The sequence below is a fragment of the Nesoenas mayeri genome, assembly GCF_963082525.1.
Source record: "Nesoenas mayeri genome assembly, chromosome: Z".
NCBI classification, from domain to species: domain Eukaryota; kingdom Metazoa; phylum Chordata; class Aves; order Columbiformes; family Columbidae; genus Nesoenas; species Nesoenas mayeri.
In genome coordinates, this window is record NC_137542.1 from 32,362,995 (window position 1) to 32,384,549 (window position 21,555).

General features: G+C 36.7%; 1 protein-coding gene across 1 annotated transcript in view; it reads left to right on the plus strand.

Annotated features, from left to right (window-relative positions):
• FBN2 (fibrillin 2) overlaps positions 1 to 21,555 on the plus strand; it is a gene marked incomplete at both ends in the record, with an annotated part of 157,449 nt that overhangs the window by 113,049 nt on the left and 22,845 nt on the right. Inside the window, 12 exons of the mRNA XM_080362871.1 lie at positions 826 to 948; positions 1,326 to 1,448; positions 5,849 to 6,010; positions 6,945 to 7,013; positions 7,656 to 7,781; positions 8,779 to 8,904; positions 9,470 to 9,622; positions 16,805 to 16,873; positions 17,396 to 17,521; positions 18,361 to 18,486; positions 18,909 to 19,034; positions 20,622 to 20,738. Of these exons, the coding sequence (XP_080218997.1) occupies positions 826 to 948; positions 1,326 to 1,448; positions 5,849 to 6,010; positions 6,945 to 7,013; positions 7,656 to 7,781; positions 8,779 to 8,904; positions 9,470 to 9,622; positions 16,805 to 16,873; positions 17,396 to 17,521; positions 18,361 to 18,486; positions 18,909 to 19,034; positions 20,622 to 20,738 (1,446 nt within the window). The remainder of the gene's footprint in view (positions 1 to 825; positions 949 to 1,325; positions 1,449 to 5,848; positions 6,011 to 6,944; positions 7,014 to 7,655; positions 7,782 to 8,778; positions 8,905 to 9,469; positions 9,623 to 16,804; positions 16,874 to 17,395; positions 17,522 to 18,360; positions 18,487 to 18,908; positions 19,035 to 20,621; positions 20,739 to 21,555) is intronic.

Below are 21,555 nucleotides of genomic sequence, written 5' to 3' on the forward strand. Positions count from 1 at the left end.
TACTTTGGCAACTTAGAAGTCTTGCTATCAGACAATGTATGCACAGATTTTTTTCCCTCTTATCTTACTTACCTTAAACTCAGAAGTCCTTCGTAGCTTGTGTCTAAAACTGTAACTTTTCACTCTGTATTGTTAATATTTAACTTGTTTTCTAGCACTGTAGTTGACAAAGTCATCTAATTCTCTGTCCATGTCTTTCAGCTTTTTTTCATCTTCAATTTACATGAGCACACAGGCAGTCCTTCACATGTATTTTAGCTCATCTATATGTAGTTATTGTATAATTGGTTTAACATGGGATAGAGAAAATAAATTCTTATGCCCTGTATTCTTTTTCCCTATATTCTTTCTCCAAGGAGATGTAAGTAACTGTTGATGCCTTCTCCTTCTCTTTCTTTTTAGTATATTTTTTTCCCTGAGAATGGTATTTTGAAAATCTTACCATTACTAAGAAATGTTGCAAACTATGAGCTAGGAAATGAGTGACACCTTTGTACAGTGTTACGCTTCATTCTGTTTAATGTACATTTTGAAAGAAACTTACTGACTTTTTGACTTAGCTTTCATTTTGATTTCTGAGAAGTCAGTTTTACTATTTTTACTTCACACTATGTAAAAGAGGAATAACTAACACATGGCTTAATGGAGAATGTGTCACAAATCCCTAGCTATGGCTTCTACACAAAACTAAAAGTGATTACTCAGTGCTGGTCTTTAAAATATTTTTTTACACATGGCTTCATTTGCTTTTAGTAGTACAACACACTATTGCAATATTAATATGGTAATGATGTGTATTTTTCTGTCCTTAATATATTCCTTCAGATATCGATGAATGCTCCTTCCAGAACATATGTGTATTTGGTACCTGTAATGATCTGCCAGGAATGTTTCATTGTATCTGTGATGATGGCTATGAACTAGATCGAACTGGGGGAAACTGTACAGGTATATCTCTTCTGTTCAGAAATATGTCAAGACTTAGGGGTTTTTTTTAATTACACCAAGTTAATTTAAAGATGAGTTCAACAGGCATTGTATTCTCTTACAAAAAGTGCATTTTTCTCCACTAAACAAGCAGTGTGTAGGATTGCATGCTTTGGACTTAGTTTAAGAATGGAACAAAAAGAATGGCTTTTTAAATATACAGCTGTACAAAGGTTATTCCTAAATGGTTGATGAATTATTAGAAGTTCTTTTGTTCAATTCCAGCTAAAATTCACCTGCATTTGAAATTTTCTTGACTATTTTGTCTTTTAAAAAGTAAAACTGTTCTTATTTTCTGTCTGGTGAGTGGATTTACAAATGTAACCTTCCTATTTTAGATATTGATGAATGTGCCGATCCCATTAATTGTGTTAATGGCCTTTGTGTAAATACTCCTGGAAGGTATGAGTGTAATTGTCCTCCAGACTTCCAGCTGAATCCTACTGGAGTGGGTTGTGTGGGTAAGTGAAAGCTACTTAAACTATTTAGAAATCACAGCCAAGGTGACTGTTTTGATGCAAATAAGGGTAGTAAGATAGAAAAGTTTTACTTCCATATGCTGCATATCTTGTTATATAGTTTTCTAGAGATGAAGTTAATTATTTTAACTGATCAATGGTGTTTATATTTTGTTTAAAATACATATCTTTAAATTTTGTCAAGATGTGCATTATCTGCATTTCAATTCTCCTGACAGTCAACAATTCTCTTTAAAAAAATGATTTTTTTAATCCTCAGTTTCTCTTGGCACTGATCTATGTGTTTAGCTTAAGTTTAAACTGGAATTAAAACTGGTTGTGGTACTCATTTGGCTGGAGACAAAATAAAAAGCAAAATGTTTCACTGTAATTTTTATAGTTTTCTCTGAGTTACACAGACTTCAAGTGAATTTTCATTCTATTTCCCCCTTGCTATATGATAGTAGGACTGTCATGTGATTAGTGTATATACTAGCAGCCTAGGGAAGTTTAGGGGAAGAGGGAAGTTGAGAGAGAGACTAAGGTTCAACCATAAGTATTTGTGTGTGATCCTGGGAAAGCCTCCTAACTTTTTATTTGGAAAACAGCCTTTTTATTATATTACCTTGGTTACACTCCAGTTCTCCTGAATTAGTAGTTAGAACTCTATGCATTTTCTAAATGTGTGCAGTAATACTACGGTGTGGTGGCAAATAAATATATTCTAAGCAAATAATTTTTAAAGAAAAGCAGATTTCCTTCAGAATAAATTTTTATTGCTCATCTTTTCCATGTTTCTCCGTTTTCTGCCTATGAATATTCTCCGTTGCTTATCTGGATGCTTGAAACAAGTCCTGTTTGAAACTCTTAGATGTCCACAGTCTTGATAAATTTATTCTAAAACTTTAAACTGAGATTTTTAAAAATAGAGTAACTTTATATAATCTATTCCCATTGAATTGGAAACCTGTGTTTCTGTTTCCCATAGACTCTTCTGACAGTTCCTGCCTTAACATTTTTCTTCTGCAGTCTGACTTAAGCTTTCAGCTTGGCTTTATCTGAAGAATCAGTTGAAACTATGAAATCCTGCCTTTTTGGCTCCACTTCTGCAGCATATAACTGCTGAAATCCTCATTCTTTCCTACAAACAGATACTATATTTGACCAGCCCTGCAAGCACTGAATTATGACCGAAGAATTTAAGTGATCTCTGAAGAACCTTATGTGAACGAATTGTCCTGTCGCTAGCTGACTTGTGTTTCACTGAAAAGTAGGAGTTTGAGTTGGCACTCAACCTTGGGACCAGTTGTCCCAATGACATTTTTGGCAGATATCCCATATTTTCTCAGGGAACCTTCCACAGTGAAAGGGAGCCTACTCAAGGGAAAATCTAACAACTCTAGAGTCCCAAATGAGAGAACAAGCTCTTCTTCTCTGAAGAAAAAGTGTTGAGTAAGAGAATGGTAGAAAAGTAATTTGACCCTTCCTTATGTCCTGAGGAAATACTGCTAGGGCTGTCACTCTCTCTGGTACAAAGACTCTTTTCCTTTCCCGTGTGTAAGAAGCATTTTCAGTTTCAGAAGGACTGATCGTACAAAAGAGAGATTCCCAAGACTTAACCCCCTGAGCAAACATGAGCTTTTTTGATTCTGTGTTGTGTTTTTTTTTTTTTCAAGTTCAATTTCAAATAGTGGCAGAACTGGAATCCATTTATCTGTCTGTGGGAGGAGCTGCAAGCCTCGGATCTACATTTTCCATCTCTCTACACTTTGATTCTATGACAGTGCAAAAAACACCCAGTGAACATTAGACTTTTGTTTTTGACAGGGGCAAGCAAAGCCTCTGCTTCTCATGAAATATCAACAGAGTAAGCTAATAGAAATAAAGCCCTAATCCATGAATGAAATGATACTTTAGTGCCCATTTTTTCAGAAGCCCTTGAAGAGATGGGTCACCACATGCAACAAAAAACTTTAATTAATGTGTTTTATATTCTTATAGACATTGTTAGGTTTTAAACTTTTTTTCTTTCACCAACAGTTCTCCTTTGTAGTATTTTCAGAGGCTTAAATTATTCTACATGGGAAGTGAAAACAGAGAGAGTTGCAATTCCAATGCAGCTATACTAGTTCTGGTTCTAGATTTGGGATGTTTTGTGTATGTCTGCTTTACTGATTACGGAGTCCAAATAGGGAAGAACTGAAGTTCGGTTTCCTTGTGATCTCATAGTCTCAGAACTGCAAATTCAAATTACATCTTCACTTGCAGTGGCATTTGTGTCACTGGCACATGCTAAAATATTACCTAGTTTGCAATCTAGGCTTGTACTCATCTGGAAGAAAAAACTCACAGAGGCTAGTAGACCTCACCAAGAGAAAGGAAAGTTTCTTGCTTATGGAATGCACAAGTTTTGCTGAGAAATATTCCAGAAACTTTTTGTCAAAGAACAGCAGCTTCTGGTTCTCTTTAATAGCACTCTTTCTTGCACGCTTGAGGAGTAAAAAAAAAAAAGGCAGAGGAATTTAAATTCTAGTTCCTTTAAGAAGAAACAGAAATATCGTTGGCAAAGAGGAACGTGAGGCTGTGTCAAGATGGTTCGTGTGGGGAGTAAACTGAAACTTAAAACTCTTGGTGGACTCAGTATTGATACTCTGCTAGAGAATTCCAGGATCTGCCTTCATTCCAAGGTCTGTCATTTCCTATTGTTCTTGATTGGCCTGAGGTCTTGGGCTGAATCCATCTTCCAAAATGGTCATTGTTTTTCACTTCTACCAAAAAGAATGGAGCCAAATCTCTTCCTGGCTTCTCTTAAAAAGACAGATGTCTTGTACTATCACGAATGGAAATCTTGCCTCTAAGGAGATAAAGATATCCTGCCTGAAGTTGTTTTTCTTTCCATCAGTAACTCAGAGGTACAGAACACATATGCCTTTACCACTTAATTCTTAACTGAGTATTTTAGCTTTACCACAATGTGCATTTATGGTAGGATACTGAAATTTGTTGTAAAATATGTAGGGCCAAAGAATAACCTCCTTTTTCACAAGATCTGCTAACGTATGTTTGGTCTGTACAAAAAGATTAATACAAACTTGTCTATTAATGCTTAAATTTAAATAAATTTAAATCCTTTGGACAGCCTGAAGGTTTTGTCTTGATTGATGTTAAGAATCTTTAAAAAAATATTCTGACTTCAAATGAATACGAAGTTGCAGTTTTATATTATACATATTTAACTAACTAAAGGGTCTTGAGAAAAAGTATTTCCTAACAAATCAGAAAATTGGCTTCAAGTTTCTTTTATAGATATGTCCCAAACCTCAGGATAACTTAAAAACCCATGTCATATCAAGACATTTCTTAACCTCTGGAAATTCTGAATCTATGAACTACCCACATTTATCTTACTGTGCTCATTTTACTCCATGTAAATGACAAAGTCTATAGCATCTGGCACTTGCTGCAAACAGTAAATTTAAAACATATTTCTTGGTAAAATATACATTTGGGAAATAACTCAAAAATTCATTTATAAGTTTCTTAGTCATATCATTAACAGAAATAGTGAAAATGCAAAAAGGTGTTGTGGCCTTTATACAATGAATTTATTAAAAATTTTTGAATGGGTTTCTGTGCCTCTTTACAGGCAGTCTTTGATAGCAAGTTAATTCTTTAGAATAGCAACACTACTCTTTACTATTTGTCTGTAATAAGAAATATATAAGTCCTTATATTTGTACCTCACTGCTGGTTACTTTCCATTTATAAAGAGCGAGGAGACAATATGTACAAGAGTAAGGAAACACATAGCTTTACTTCTCTTAGATTCCTTGCTCGTTATACTGATCCCAGCAGTTGCCCCAATCATGAAGTTACACTTTGTGTGAACTAATAAACTAATTTTCCTCAAACGTAGATTATTTGTTTCAATATTAATTTCTTTTTGAGAATTTTGTTGCCAATGGAAGAATTCTTCCAGTGAGATGACTTTATTCTCTGATTCCATAGAAAAATATGTAAATTCTAATTCCACAAGAGTCATAGCCTAATCACAGTCAGAATATTGAGAAGAAATAGTAACAGTAAACAGCAGAAAGCTCTCTGATATTTTCTGGAGTGAAAGACTGGGAAAAGTATATGTGCTATTAGAGTATGGTGTGACTTCAAAAGACGTGCAAACATTTTAAACTTGTCTTTAGGTACTTAGCTACCCATTTTCTCTGCTGTCTCTCTCAACATCAGTAACTGTCAGTGTACTTGAGTGTTTTCAGCCTGTTGATGGCTTCAAAAGCACAATGTTATCTGAATTCCTGCTTCTTGATACAAAATGTTAAAGTGAATGCCTGCTGTTTCTTTGTCCGGATCATTGTCTGCAGCCATAGTCATATGTGTTTTGTATGTAGATAACCGTGTTGGCAATTGCTACCTGAAGTATGGACCACGAGGGGATGGGAGCCTATCCTGCAACACTGAAATTGGGGTCGGAGTCAGTCGTTCCTCATGCTGCTGCTCTTTGGGAAAGGCTTGGGGGAACCCCTGTGAGACGTGTCCCCCTGTAAACAGCAGTAAGGAAATGTTCTCTTGATCTCCACCCACCCTCTTATTACAGAAGATTCTAACAAGGGAAGGAAAAAGTATTTGAAATGTTTTACCTTACTGCTATACATTTATTATTTAAGCAATCTATTTTCTACATGAGGCAGTGTTCTGGCATAGTTATCAAATAAAATCTCCCTACTGCTATCAGAGGGGTGATGCAGAGGTGCAGACCCAAGTATTAGAAGACCTGACCTTTAGTCTTCTGTGACAAACTGCTTCCTATTCTTACAGTGTCACATTCTTATGTATCTTAAGAATGGAGTGGTTTGTAGGCATCTACTAGGAATTTTTACTCAACAGCTCCATGTTGGTAGGGAAATAAATAAATTAATAATGCTTAGAATTCAAATCATGCCTTTAAATGTAGAGCTGCGGTAGTTCTCTATTGAGAGTTTTGGTAACTGTTGGGTAACTATTTCTGGTTCAGTCTGAAGTACTTTCTATCCAATGATAGTTATCCATTTTTTTAGAGTGTTGAAGTCCTTTGAATGACTGATGCAACAGAAAGGTCAAGCATGCTGTTCTTTGAAGTCTCCTAATAGTATGAACTCCAGTTTTAATACCTATCTTTATCAAGGATATACTGATATTTCATATTAAAGAACTAGTCAAAAGGCAAAATGTGTGCCTTTATAGAAGCACAGTATGGAGGAAACAACATTGTGCCTTCCTTAAAAATATCTGAAGTTTTGATGATGTTTTAAGCAGAACTCTTACCTTCATTTTCTAGTAATCTAATGCACTTGCTTTATGTACCATGAATAGGTCAAGAAGAGCAGAAAACTGATGAGTGTAGGGAAGAAGGCTCATTAAAAATACAAATGAAATTTTATGTTTTTATTGTTAGCATTTTATTCTTCATATGACTGATATGCTCTCTCTTGTTATACTTCACTGTAGCGGAATATAATACTCTCTGTCCAGGAGGAGAAGGCTTCAGACCAAATCCCATCACTATTATTTTAGAAGGTGAGTTTATTGTAAATGACTGTGATGGCTGCTAATAAAAAAAGTGTCATCTTCAGACAGATGTATACAGTAACTATATTTTGCAGAAATCATTGCATTTAATGGTAATATGAATTTGAAAACAATGTGATGAAAAGGCATACTGTAAATGAATATTGAAGAAGTCCAACAATATTTCAGTAGGAAAATAAGATGAGGCATACCTTTTGTGTGCCTCCATACTTGAATTGGCTTTTGAAATCGGCCCCTGAAGGATAAGTAATTTATGAAAATTGTAGCTTATCAGTAGAAGGTATAAGTTTCAGGAAATACTCATTGGGCAAAGAAATTTTGGTTCCAATGTGTGTGCAGGAATGAGGAATTAGGTGCCAAATTCCTGTAAATATTAATGGAAGTTGAACTCCATGGGTTCAGCAAGCTGGAACTTGCTCCTGAAGAGGTATTTAAATGGAAGAGAATGAGCATCTCATCCATGTTTTCATGCAGTGCAATTTAGAAGCAAAAAAAAAAAAAAAATAAAAATCCACTTGACAGTTAAAAGCTACTAGGTTGTAAAATTTCAGGAGAGTACTTAAAATCTCTTGTTTCTTTTCATTTTGGAATAAAAATATGGTTATTTTTTTTTTTCCTCTCTGTCTTCAGACATTGATGAATGTCAGGAACTGCCAGGTCTCTGCCAAGGTGGGAATTGCATCAATACTTTTGGCAGTTTCCAGTGTGAATGCCCGAAAGGCTACTACCTCAGTGAAGAGACAAGAATTTGTGAAGGTTACGTCCCTTTGAAACCCCCTTCTCTGTCACAGTGCAATTATTTTTTAAACCCTCAATTTTAGCCTTAAATCCATAAGCGTATATGGTACTCATACCTTTCCCTAAAGTCTTCTCTAAAAATCATTATCTTTGGCATCAGTGATATGACCGATGTAAAACCTGAAATGCAACACTTGAATATACTACTGTTTATTTCTACATGATAGATCTCAGCTATGTGTTTTCAGTAAACTAAGGATTATTCATGATTTCTGGCTTCTTAATTCATCACCTTATATCTCCCACCAACTTCACTAGGCTCCATGTATTTTAAGTGAGTAAAGGTGTTCTTTTCACAATATTTCAGAGTAGCAGTGAATCCTGAGGCTTTGCTAAGATTTGTTAAAAAAATTAAAAAAAAAAAAAATAATAATAATAATTAAAAAAAGAAACAAACTGACCAAAATGAGTTTGAAATTAAAATTAGTTTGAAATTAAAATTGAATGGGCAAAAATGTCTTACATCCCAAATACCACAAATAAGAAGATCCAAAGTTAGAGCAGCAAGACTGTGATTATTCACTTTGCCTGTTTCTAAACAGAGTACTTAAAAGGTCTTTCCTCAGTGGAGTAGTAAACACATGAACAGAACTGAAAAGGGACAGTAACATTCCTCTGAGAAGAGAGTGTGAATGTCTTTTGTGGAGCTGGTAAGGCAGGAGGTGCTCCAGCTTCAGTGGTAAATTCAACAACTGTGAATTTATTTAGGGTGTTCTTTTGTACTTCACTGGCTGGACTTTAATAGAGATTGCAATATTCTATTAATAATACTTTTCAGCAGCTTTTACACTAGCTACTTAACCCAAATCGGAGCTGTGCTTTCCAAGCTGGCCTTTAAGTGAAACATTTTTTGTTATCGTAGCATAGTTTATTAAGGTCGTATTTCTCAGAAGCATTTGCTAGGACCTGGTCCTCTTTTCTCCTGTTAATTGTAGTGTTTTTGCTTGGTCTCTAGATATTGACGAGTGTGTTGCACATCCTGGTGTCTGTGGTCCTGGCACCTGCTACAATACACTGGGGAACTACACCTGCATTTGCCCACTTGAATATATGCAAGTGAATGGAGGACATAACTGCATGGGTATGCAAAATGTCATCTTTACTAGAACTGCCTGAACACCAGACTGTTTCAGGGCCAGACACTCTGCTTAAAATTTCCTTTTAGACATGCCAGTTCTAAAACCTTGTATTGCTTTTTCCTAACTTTACCTCCCAGACAATTATGTCATGTAGCTAGGAAAGAAATCCCAATGAGTCACGTGCAGTGTTCAAGTGCTCTTATTCCTTAAGAGAACTTAGAAATCTTTTTTTATTATTTTCACTAATAATGTCCAAATGGTGGGGTTTACTATAGAGATGGATCTGATGAGCATCTATAGTGTCTTTCTGATTTCTTGGGAATTTTTCTTTTTCCCCTTTATGTCTTTGAATGAAAACTGAAAGTATGTCAAATTTCAGGTAGGTCTAAAAAAAAAGAGACTAGATTACTTCAGTTCTTAAATTATTTTAAAATGCATCCATGCATATGATTGGGTTGCATACAGATGCCAGAGCTAATGAACTACTGTCTAGGTTGGTAGGGGGCCAATATTTACTTAAGTTAATTTGTTGGTTACTTTGTAATTTGATTCTTTTCTCACGTCTAGACATGAGGAAAAGCTTTTGCTACAGAAGCTATAATGGAACCTCCTGTGAGAACGAACTGCCCTTCAATGTGACTAAAAGGATGTGTTGCTGCACATACAATGTTGGGAAAGCCTGGAACAAACCTTGTGAACCATGTCCAACTCCAGGAACAGGTAAAGCCTACTATAACCATCCCATTTTGTTACTTTCTTTGCTCAGCTACTCCTTTGACCTAAAGTTACATAGCCCCCAGAAAAGCTTTGCTGTACTCCCAAAGCAAAGTGACAATATCCTGCCTACCTGCCACTGGCTGGATTAAGTCTTGGTGTGCTAAGCAAGGATAGGTATTTCTTCCATATTTTTGAGTGTAAGAAGTATCACTTCATATTGAATGGAAAGATATAGCTTGAATAATTTGAAGGCACCAATCATTCCCCATAGATGAAAAAAAAAATCAGGAAGAACATGCATACTTTCTCTCCCAGCTACCCCTGAAGGCAAGGGCAAGAGAACAGACCCCTGTCAGGTGTCACTGAGATGAGTAAAAAGGCCTGGAAAACACAGACTGACCTTCCTATCAGCACCAGGAGTAAGTCAACCCAGTGGCTAAAAGAATATTTGTAAGACCAGTATCTGTAGGTAGATCTAATTATTTAGACCTTTTTTTTGGTCATGTGGCTCAATAAAATGAGTATACTGTGGTTATTTTATTTTTTCCTTCTTTCTAACAAATACCAAACTTTCAGAGGTCTTGTATGGATGTAGAATTACTTTCAGTTATCTAGATTTATGTCAAAGATCTGTGTTTGTGTAGGTAAGACCCAGCAGTGTGGCACAGTAGGCATAAGTAAGTTTTCTGAATGCATCGTTACAGAACTCCCATCTATAAAGCTGTCACTTTGAGGTTTCTGGAAAAGCAGTCGTTGGACAGTAACACTGGGACTGAAGATACTGGATGTCAAGATAGACCTGCTACATCATCTGTCTTCCAGGATAATTAATTTAGGATAGTGCAATTTAGTTACTGCATAGCTGGGCGTACATTTATCCTGATAGTCCTAATCAGTCAGAATAAAAAATTTGGTTCCATTGCCGAGCATATTGCCTTTCTAGATTTTTCACTTGTGTCTCACATCTGAGTGTGATCCTCTCACTTGCTTTTATATTTCCTCTATTGAAGGTGATGAGCATGCAAAAGCTCAATAAGCAGGGTGTTATAAAAAGGAATAAAAAAATCCCTTCTCTAAAGGGAGGTGAGAATAATTAGGTACAGTTCTTTTTCGATTAGTCTTTATTGAGTTCCTTGCCTGGAACAAAATACCCTTGAAAGCTGAACTCAGAAAAATCATTGCTGGGAGAATCACCAACTTGGAAACTTGACAGTAACACGTGGCTTTCATTAAAAGAGTCTTACACTTGTGAAAAAAAGCAAAGGTACCTAGATAAAGCTAAAAAACTCAGATGCCTGTTTAGTACAAACGCATTTTATTGTTTAATTGAATTTATCCCAAGTTTACTGCCACTAAACCTGTACCTCTGGTGCTGCATCATTTGTGATGTCAGTGTGAAGAATGTATTACTTTCATTCCAAGTGGTTTATCCTGGTGATATAAAGGAAAGAGCAGATAATGTAGGGACATTCCCTCACAGGCAGTAAAGAGGGGGAAAATGGGACTGAAAATAAAAAGTCTCTTCCTTTTATTTCTTAATCAGGAGGAAGTAGAATGAAGAAGGGTTCCTAGTAGTCAGGAATGGGAAATGGAAATAATCATGAGAGGGGAAATACATGTTTGCTATCACTGAGAGCTCATAAAAATTTTTCCCATAGTGATTTATCTCAGTGCAATAAAATTGTCATCATGATGACAAAATGATGAGAAAAATACAGCAAAGTACTAGCAGGGGTTCATGCAATTATTGTTCTTGAATGGAAGAAAGAATTCTCCTTTCAAACTGGTAAGACTGAAGTTCTCAAAAACTTCTACAGCTTTTAAATATTTATTAAGACAACTCCACTTAGTCTGCAAGCAATTATGGGGTTAAAATATTTCTTGGAATATTTCTATATTGCCTTGTTAGCTCTTCTAAGTGCCTTTACTGTGTTTGGAGACATGATTGAACCTTTTTCACCCTGAAAAGCAATTGAGTGAGGGATCAAACACAAATTCCAAGTGTAAATGGTTGAATAGCTGCACTTATTTGGTATAATCAATTGTTCTGAGATCTGAGTGGGAGTTACACATCACAGCCAGAGGTTATGATACACTGACCTTAACCAGTTTGCTAGACTGAGCCTAGTAGCTCATTAAGAGCATTATTCTGCTCCAATGAGAATTATGTTTTTCCTCTAAATGAACTTCACATGCCAATGCGTTTGCTTTTTTTTTCCATTGTGAACAGAGGTCTTTCTTCCTTTTTATATATTTATGTTTAACAATCAATCTCTCTTTTATGACTTTAGGTAATAAAGACTGTATTGCTTCTTTTTACATATTATAGAGATCATAGCCACTACCATGCAGACTTTGATCAGAAGAAACTCATTCTTGTTTGCTTATTTTTTTGTCACCCAAAGAAGTGTAAAAAGCTGCTTCACTGCTAAGAGTTAACCAAGTACTTACAGAACTCTTTCATAGTTTGATCACTTCAGAAGTACTTGACCTCAGAGAGTTTTTTTCCTGTTGTGTGATATATAATATTTTCCTAAAAAAATAACATAGTCATAAGAATATGGGGTTTTGCAATATTTTTAAGTCATTGATACAAAGGCTTTCAGAAAGTAAATCTCTGGCTTGTTTGTGTATGGATAATTTGGCACTGCGTATAAATGTATTGTCATACAACCCGTGCCTCTTCTTCTACACAGTACAAACTGAAAAAAATATGGAAAAACTTTATTAAATGGAATACATGGAATGTGGAGGTTGCATAACACAGATGAAAGAAGGCCTGCAATCCTCAGTGCCTCTTCTTCATCCTTGCAGATCTGGTGTGTTAGGTGTTGTCACAGGAGTAGGTTATCATTGCCCATGGAAACAGGGTACTGAACATAAGGTCCTCTTTTTATCTAGTGTGTGTGTTTCACCAGTTTACTGAGAGCACAGTAGAATTCACAATGCTCCTGACAGAAGAGAACTGTTTTCTAACCCTCAAATCTTACACGTTAATATAACAGAGCAGAAAATTTCTGGTTCGTAAAACACTGTGGCAGGGACCTCTATGGTCCAGTATCCTGTACTGAAAGAATAACCTCAGTAAGTTTTAAGCAGTCATTAAAGAACATGACAGAAGAAAGAAGAAAATGCTGAAGTTCAGGTATACTGGATCATACTTGACTTACAGAGGAAATAACAAAGAATGTTTGAATGTGAGAAAAATATTTTGTCGAATCTCATTTGGAGCAATAATCAACCACATCTGCCTAAGTTTTAATAAATAAGACTGTTTGGTGTGAGAGGGACAAGAATTATTCAGGTTGTAAACTTAGTGGTTAAACTTTACAAAAACATAAGCTACTGAAGAGCTGCCATTAAAATGTAGATGATCAAGAAACTCAAACTACAACTAGTAGAGAAATCAACTATCACCGCTCTAGATTAAAGATCATTACTTAGAGAAAATCAGAAGGTTCTTCTTTCTCTTTTTCTGATGCTAGAAGAGGTTTGTTTGCATTTCAGGTTTAGAAATGCATTAAAGGTAGCTCCATATACTTCCTCTCATTGCATAGATAGTAGGCTTCCTATAGGTCCTGAGCAGCATGGACAGGGGACCAAGCACTCATGGAAGTCTCCAGATATTACACTTCAAGAACCCCTTTGAATTTTATGTCAGCAGGATGTTTTTGTAAATTTTATCTATGTTCTTTAGAAGGATATTCTACCTTGGCTTAATGCCCTGAATGTACAAATTATCTACTTCATGTGCACAGAAGACAGCTTCCTAACACAGCTGGTTAGTGAGCCTACCAGGGAAGAAGTCTGACTGGATCTGTTGTTTGTAAACAGAGAAAGGCTCATTGGCCACATGTTGGTTGGAGGTCGCCTTGGGTATAGTGATCATGAAATGATTGAGTTTACCATCCTTGAAGAAGTTAGAAGGGTGGTCAGTAGAGCTGCTACTTTGGACTTCCAAAGGGCAGACTTCGACCTGTTCAGAAGGCTGGTTGGTGGAATCCCTTGTGAAGGAGCCCTGACGGACAAAAGAGTCCAGGAAGGCTGATCTCTCTTTGAGAAGGTAATCTTAGAGGCACAAGAGCAGGCTGTCCCCATGTGCTGAAAGGGGAGCCGGTGGGGAAGAAGGCTGGCCTGTCCAAGTAGAGAGCTGCAGCTGGAACTTAAGAATAAAAAGAGAATGTATAACCTCTGGAAGGAGGGGCCGGCTACTCAATAGGAATACAAGAATTCTGTGAGGTTATGCAGGGAGAAAATTAGAAGGGCCAAAGCCCAACTAGAGCTGAGCCTGGCCACCACTGTGAAAGGCAACAAGAAATGTTTTTATAAATATGTTAGCAATAAGAGGAAGGGTAAGGAGAATCTTCATGCTCTGATGGATGCAGAGGGAAATATAGTAACAGAGGATGAGGGAAAGGCTGAGACACTAAATGCCTTCTTTGCCTGAGTCTTTAATAGTCAGAACAGTTGTGCTCCAGGTACCCAGCCCCCTGAGCCAGAACACAGGGAGCAGAATGAAGCTCCAATAATCCAAGGGGAAATGGTTAGTGACCTACTACACCACTTGGATACCCACGAGTCTGTGGGGCCAGATGGGATACACCCACGGGTGCTAAGGGAGCTAGTGAGTGAAGGTAGTCACTAAGTCACTTTCCATTATCTATCAGCAATCATGGCTAACTAGGGAGATCCCAGTTGACTGGAAGTTGTCTAGCGTGACATCCATCTACAAGATGGACTGGAAGGAGGATCCAGGGAACTACAGACCTGTCAGTCTAACCTTGGTGGCAGGGAAGGTCAGGGAGCAGATGATCTTGAATAACATCACACAGCACATACATGACAACTGTATGATCAGGCCCAGTCAGCATGAGTTTATGAAAGGCAGGTCCTGCCTGATCAACCTGATCTCCTTCTACAACAAGGTGAGCCACCTAGTAGATGAGGGAAAAGCCATGCATGTTGTATACTTAGATTTCAGTAAAGCCTTTGACACTGTATCCCACAGCAATATCTTGGAGAAGCTGTCAACTCATGGCCACAGGATGAGTGTACTCTTCGATGGATAAAGAACTGGCTTGAAGGCTGGGCCCAAAGAGTTGTGGTGAATGGAGCCAAAGCCAGTTGGCAGACAGTCGCGAGTGTTGTTCCTCAGGGCTCAGTATGGAGGCCAGTTCTGTTTAATCTTTATCCATGCTCTGGATGAGGGGATTGAGTACACCCCTCAGTAAGTTTGCAGATGACACCAAATTGGATGGGAGTGTTGATCTGCTAGAGGGTAGGAAGGCCATACAGAGGAATCTGGACCAGCTGGATCATTGGGCCAAGGCCAATTGGATGAGGTTTAACAAGGCCAAGTGCTGGGTCCTGCAGTTGGGACACAACAACCCCAGGCTTGGGGAAGAGTGGCTGGAAGGCTGCCTGCCAGAAAGGGATCTGGGGCTGTCGATTGACAGCCAGCTGAACATGACCCAGCAGTGTGGCCAAAAAGGCCAACAGCATCCTGGCTTGTATGAGCATTAATGTGGCCAGCAGGACTAGAGAAGTGATTGTGCCACTGTACTCGGCACTGGTGAGGCCCCATCTTGAATCCTGTGTTCAGTTTTTGGCCTCTCATCTTAAGAAGGACATTGAGATTAACTAGAGAGTGTAGAGAAGGGCAATGAAGCTGGTAAGAGGCCTGGAGCACAAGTCCGATGAGGAGCAGCCAAGGGAACTGGGGATGTTTAGCCTGTAGAAAAGGAGGCTGAGGGGAGACATTATCGCTGTCTACAACTACCTGAAAGGAGGTTGTAGCGTGGAGAGTGTTGGTCTCTTTTCCCAAGTAGCAAGTGATAGGGCAATGGGAAATGGCCTCAAGTTGCACCAGGGAAGGTTTAGATTGGGTATTAGGAAAATTTCTTCAATCAAATGATTGTCAGGCATTGGAACAGGCTGCCAGGGAAGTGGTGGAGTCACCATCCCTGGCAGTGTTTAAAAGGTGTTTAAAGAAGGTTCTTAGGGCCATGGCTTACTGCTAGAATTAGGTTATGATTGGACTCAATCATCCTGAGGATCTCAGAAATTTTTCCTTAATATCAGTTAGGAAACTTATTATTGAAAGATAATTACTGCTTTTCTGGAAAATTTGAGTGCTGATTTGATCTAAAAAGATGCTGAATAACAGCTGCATGGTTGTTGTTTGCGAACACACAGTTAAAGCAAATTGTTCGTTCAAAGTGGTGGTGTGTTCACATTGGAAGTATTTTCCTCTCTTCAAACAAGTGTGTTTTCAGTACACAGTTCTACTGACAGTCAGTATTTTGCAAATTTGACATAGTTATAGTTGTAGGCCTGTCATTTTTCATATTCCTGCATAGATCAAAATTTATCAGTGTACTGTAAATGTGTAATACAAGGCAGTATTTTACTAGTAAAATCTCATGCCAGCATAGATGCTTCACAAGAAATACTCTTTTAAAGTAAGTAGTTTTTTCTTACATCCTGCAAGAATTAATAGATTCCATGCTAGCAGTTTTCCTCTATATGTTTCAAATGCACTTATCTTCATGCACCTTGCCTGGCAAACCATGGGTTTGTTGGTTTTGTACTTTTTACTGTACAGTTCTGATCCTCAATATTCTCCAGAAAAGAGGATATAAAATGATCATTCTAAAACAAAACTCTTTTTTGGAGTTTGTTTGTTTGTTTGTTGGTTTTTTTAAACAGAGTGCGAATTCTGCTCTACAGTTTAGTGGAATTAAGCTGCAGCAATCTCTGCAGAAAAGAACAGAGATCGTATCACCAAAGAGCGCTAGATACTGCTAAGTTACATTTATTTCTCCTATCTGAAACTGTTGCTGCAGTTTCTCTTTACAGATGTCTAGAAAGCAGGAAGAAACCTTAAAAGGTAGGCTGAGGGGTTCTGTTTAAAACAAGAACTGAAGTGCTGCTTTCTCAAACCAGATATCTACTCACATGTGAAAGTCAGCAAAGATTTGAGAAAAGGTGAAGTATGAATTGGTGTTTCGATTTACATTCATTTATTTGCATTCTGAATTTCCAATACAATTGGTACAGGGGGCGATGGTTTTTCTGAGTAGATTTGGCTTGTATTAGCTTTTGAAATGCTGAGAAGACTACAAGTAATTATTGGGAGATCTAGAAATATTCACTAAAAATGCATTGTTCTCTGTTTTGGTGTAGCTGAATTCAAGAACTTATGTGGCAATATTCCTGGCTTCACTTTTGACATTCATACTGGAAAAGCTGTTGGTAAGTTTCACTAAAATTATTTGAACAAAAAGTTCTTTTGTGTGAGGTTGTTGCAGCTGTATAACGGTACCAAAATGAACATCTCATATAATAAAATTCTAATTTAATTGTGGAGCTACAATTGTGACATAAAATGTGACACTAGTTTTTGTGTAAAATGTTTCTGATTTACATTTTTTTTATTTCAACATTTTGTTATGATGTTTTGCTCACCTTTCATGGTTTTGAGTTTTAATTGGTAAGATGAAATCTTTTGGCTTCAAAAATGTTGCAGAACTTATCTGCACATATGTAACAGTTCTGCGTTTTGTCTAATATTGAGTATTGTTCTGTTTTGATCACTTCCTGAAGTTCACGTAGTTCATTTTCTTTCATAACAGGCATGTGTTAAAGTTTATGTCCTGTATATTATTTTTGTAGAATAAAACGATCTTCTCAGCATTAAACACAGTGAAACTGAGAATCTAAGCCATAGCTAAAGCCATGAAGTACTGTACTTTGACTGACTCATCTCACTTTCAGACATTGATGAATGTAAGGAAATCCCAGGAATCTGTGCAAATGGCGTTTGCATCAATCAGATTGGCAGCTTCCGCTGTGAATGCCCTACTGGATTCAGCTACAATGACCTGCTCTTGGTCTGTGAAGGTGATTTGAAATGACATTATTTTCTACTTAGCTCCTGTAAGCATGCTTATCTTAAAGGGAAAGGGAACATCAAACTCACATGTTTTTCAAAATCTAAGAGACAGACTCTGATCTTTTTTGTAGGGCTCAAGTCTATAAATCAGTTTGTGATGTATTTATATGTATTTATCTTTAGTACATATGCACATGCAATGTAATAAAATTTGTAGTAGTTTTGTGTCAAGCAATTCACTGACTCCTAAACTGGAAGTAAATGAAATGCTTTTATCTAATTTTATTTTATTTTGGGAAAGAACTTGAATTCTTGCTCTTAAAACTTCTCAGAGAAGAGTTACCTTGATTTTTTGCCGTCTTGTGTCTGTTGTTGTACAGTTCTATAGTTAAGAGATATTCATAGAAGCTAATAGTGAAATGGTGTGTGTCCTAAAGTCAACAGGAGTTTTTTCATTGGCATTCAAGGGTCCTGTGCTGATGTGCGCCTTAGAAAGCTAACAAACTGTGATACTTTTTATTTCAGTTCAAAGGCAAGAAGGAACATTTTTTTAAATACAAAAACTAATTTCTTCAGGCTGGCATTTGAAATTGCAAAACCACTTCAATGTGTAGTGAGTTGGATTTGTAGGATCCTCCTTCATCCAAAAAGTGTGTTATGGATGAAATAGTATTGATTTTGCTTTTAACTTGCATTTATGGCACAGGAGGCTGGAGGTCAGCATATTCATACTTTATTGAGAACAAAAGATTTGTCTTGCATGAGATGGACAATATAGCTAAAATTCTAGGCAGAAGTGACTGTCTTGTGGTTTCTGTTGCTTGAACCATGATTCTTGATGTTTTAGATATTGACGAGTGCAGCAATGGAGACAATCTCTGTCAGAGAAATGCAGACTGTATCAACAGCCCTGGTAGTTACCGCTGTGAATGTGCTGCTGGTTTTAAACTTTCACCCAATGGCGCCTGTGTTGGTAAGAAATTGGTTGATGTTTCTTGTCTGTTTGAATCTGTTTGTACCTAATCAATGGTATGTGCGCGATTCTCCCAAAGGGTAACAGCATCCTTTATTTTCTGTTACTTTGTATATTCTGCTGTTTCATGTAACAGTTTTTACTTTATAGCCCGAGTTCTCTGTAGAAGGGAAGAAAAGACAGGATAAAATTTTAAAGAGCATTCTTGATGTATCAACCAAATCCTGACAGTAGTTTTGACCTCGAGGTGTATAGGCAAGACATTCCTGTAAAGTGAAGTTTTGTTATGATTCAGGTTTAGTTATGGATAATTTTGAGTCTGGTTTTAATAACAGTAACAGATTGTAAAAACATGTTTGTGTGAAATGAATGAATAATAAAAGTCAATAATGTGTACCATCTGTTTTATATTTTTGTTATAGATCGCAATGAATGTCTGGAAATTCCTAATGTTTGCAGTCATGGCTTATGTGTGGACATGCAAGGAAGTTACCAGTGTGTATGTCACAATGGTTTTAAGGCATCCCAAGACCAGACGATGTGCATGGGTATGGAAAATTTTGTATATGGTTTGTTTGGTGTTTTTGGGAGGAGATGAGTCTAAATTCTTCAGGAGATTATAGTGACATTAAAGACTAATTCATGTGGTTTTAGATTTTTGTGAATAAAGTATGTGAAGTTGCCCTTGGAGTGGATACATTAGTTTGAGGGGAAAAAAGATCACAGTATTCTCACAGATAGCTCCATGCTACGGAAGAATATATTAGCACAATTTTCACACAAATACTTCATAGTGGCTTGTTTGACAGAGAAGTTTATATGAGATATCACAAAGTGATAGAGTTTGGCCATTAAAAAAAGACAGATTTTTCAATTATTTAGAAAGTTACTGTGTTCGTGTTTCATTTAAAAACCAGAATACTACCTTTAATGTGACAGATCTATACTCATTTTGTATTCAAATGATGACATGATAGAGATGATATAAGAAATAAGAAGATTGCAAAATAGGAGTGTTTTTCCAGTTCTATTAGTGTTTCATAATCAGTTCTACAGGGCTTTAAAAAGAAAAGGTGACGCATATGTGAATGCAGTTCTCTTTGAGAAAAATATATATAAAAAAAAAAAGTATTTTGAATTTTGAAATAATTATCATCTAGATGTCAGTCCTAAGCTATAGAGAAGTTCAGTGTGTTCCAATTCCAACCTTAAAAAGACATTTAAAACCTATTCACATTGTATTACATATTCATATATGCCTTGATTCTTCTCATATTTGGACTAAATCACATTTGTCAAACAATCTGAGAAGGATATTTGGGAAAGTGACTTCTGTTAACAATGCAAAATTTTGAGAGTGTGGTTACTCAAAACAGTAAATTCAGTAATTATAAAACTAATTTTAAATATTTTGTAGCATGAAATACAAACTTAGACAATGACAGGTTATGGAAATTATCTGCATGGCAAATGTTTACCTTCTGTAAATAAATGTTTCAGAAAGTCCACAAGAACTAGGAGAACAAGATCTAACTACATTCCAGATCCACATGAAACTCCAGAAATTACTGAAATGCACACCAGGAAATATTTAATTTTAGTGCCTTTTAGAAATAGATATTCCCAAGGGTTTGTGAACAATCTTTATAGTTCCAGATGTAGGACTGAAATGGTATATTTACATAGGTAAATTGACTTGTAAACAATGACACGAAACTCCTTTATAATGCATTTTCAACAGGTTTTCATGAGCTTAGGAGTAAAATATGTACATAAAATTTGAGGCAGTTCCAGAGCGGTGATGCTCAATCCTTTGTACTAAGTTCTGATCACTAGTGTACATTCAGAAATTTAATAATGTTAGTAAGGAAACAAAAAGAGAGAATGCTTTGAGATACTGCACATGCACTTTTATCTTTGCATGCAACAGTATCTTTTCTTTTAAAATTTATGTCAAATATGTGTCATATAACCTTCTCCTATGTTTACCCAGAAGCTGTAAAAATCAGTAGTGTAAACAGAAAATGTGACATATGGGAGGCTGAGGTTTAGAATATTGTCATTGTGCACAGATTACACATTAACACATACCTGGGAAAATCAGTACCCAGATACAGTTTTGTTTCTCTTTGCAGATGTTGATGAATGTGAACGCCATCCATGTGGAAATGGAACTTGTAAAAACACAGTTGGATCATATAACTGCCTGTGTTATCCAGGGTTTGAATTAACTCATAATAATGATTGTGTGGGTAGGTGATGTAATCCAAACTTTATTTTCATTGCTGCTGGCTTGTTGTGCCAAGGAGGATGGTATATAATTAAAACTCAAACAGAAGACAGGTCAGGTTGTTAAGAAAGTTAATTGATTGCAGTAACTGATACTGTTAACAGCCCTAGAGGTTAATCATTACTATAATTTTTTAAACTAATTAAAAATACTTTTTATTGGCCACCTTGAAATAATGTAAACCCTCCATCTCTGGACTGCTGGGGCAACCTTTCAGTTCACCGATGTTTTAATGCATCCCTCACCTCCATTAGATTTGTCGGGTAGTTACAGCACACATCCTTGACTACTGGCAAAGTCCATAGGGACCACTCACAGTAAGCAAATATGTCAACAATGTTGCCTCATTAATTTAAAAACTTTTATTTATTTCACTGTATTACTTGACACTTGTCCACAAGGTGAAAGAGGAAGCAGATCAGCAGGAAGAAAGCCAGTACAACTAATCTAACAGATCTGCTCTCCTAAGACAAACTCTGCTTATATAGGGTTTATACTGGCATTGCTATTTCCGGTTTCCTAAAGCACAGGGCATGGGAATATCTGATGGTTTTGGACAATTTAAATTCCTGGATATATGTGATAAAGCAACTAAAATCTTGTTGGGCTGAAGAACAGGCTCATAATCCTTTGGAGATCCTCTCACTTGTGCAGAACATAAGCCGAAAGAGAGAAAGACTTTGCATTCCTTCCTGCTACAGAAGGAAGACAGAACAAAGTCTACTTTTTCCTTTTGAGTTCAAGAAAAAACTAAAACATCTGACTTAAGTATTTTAAAT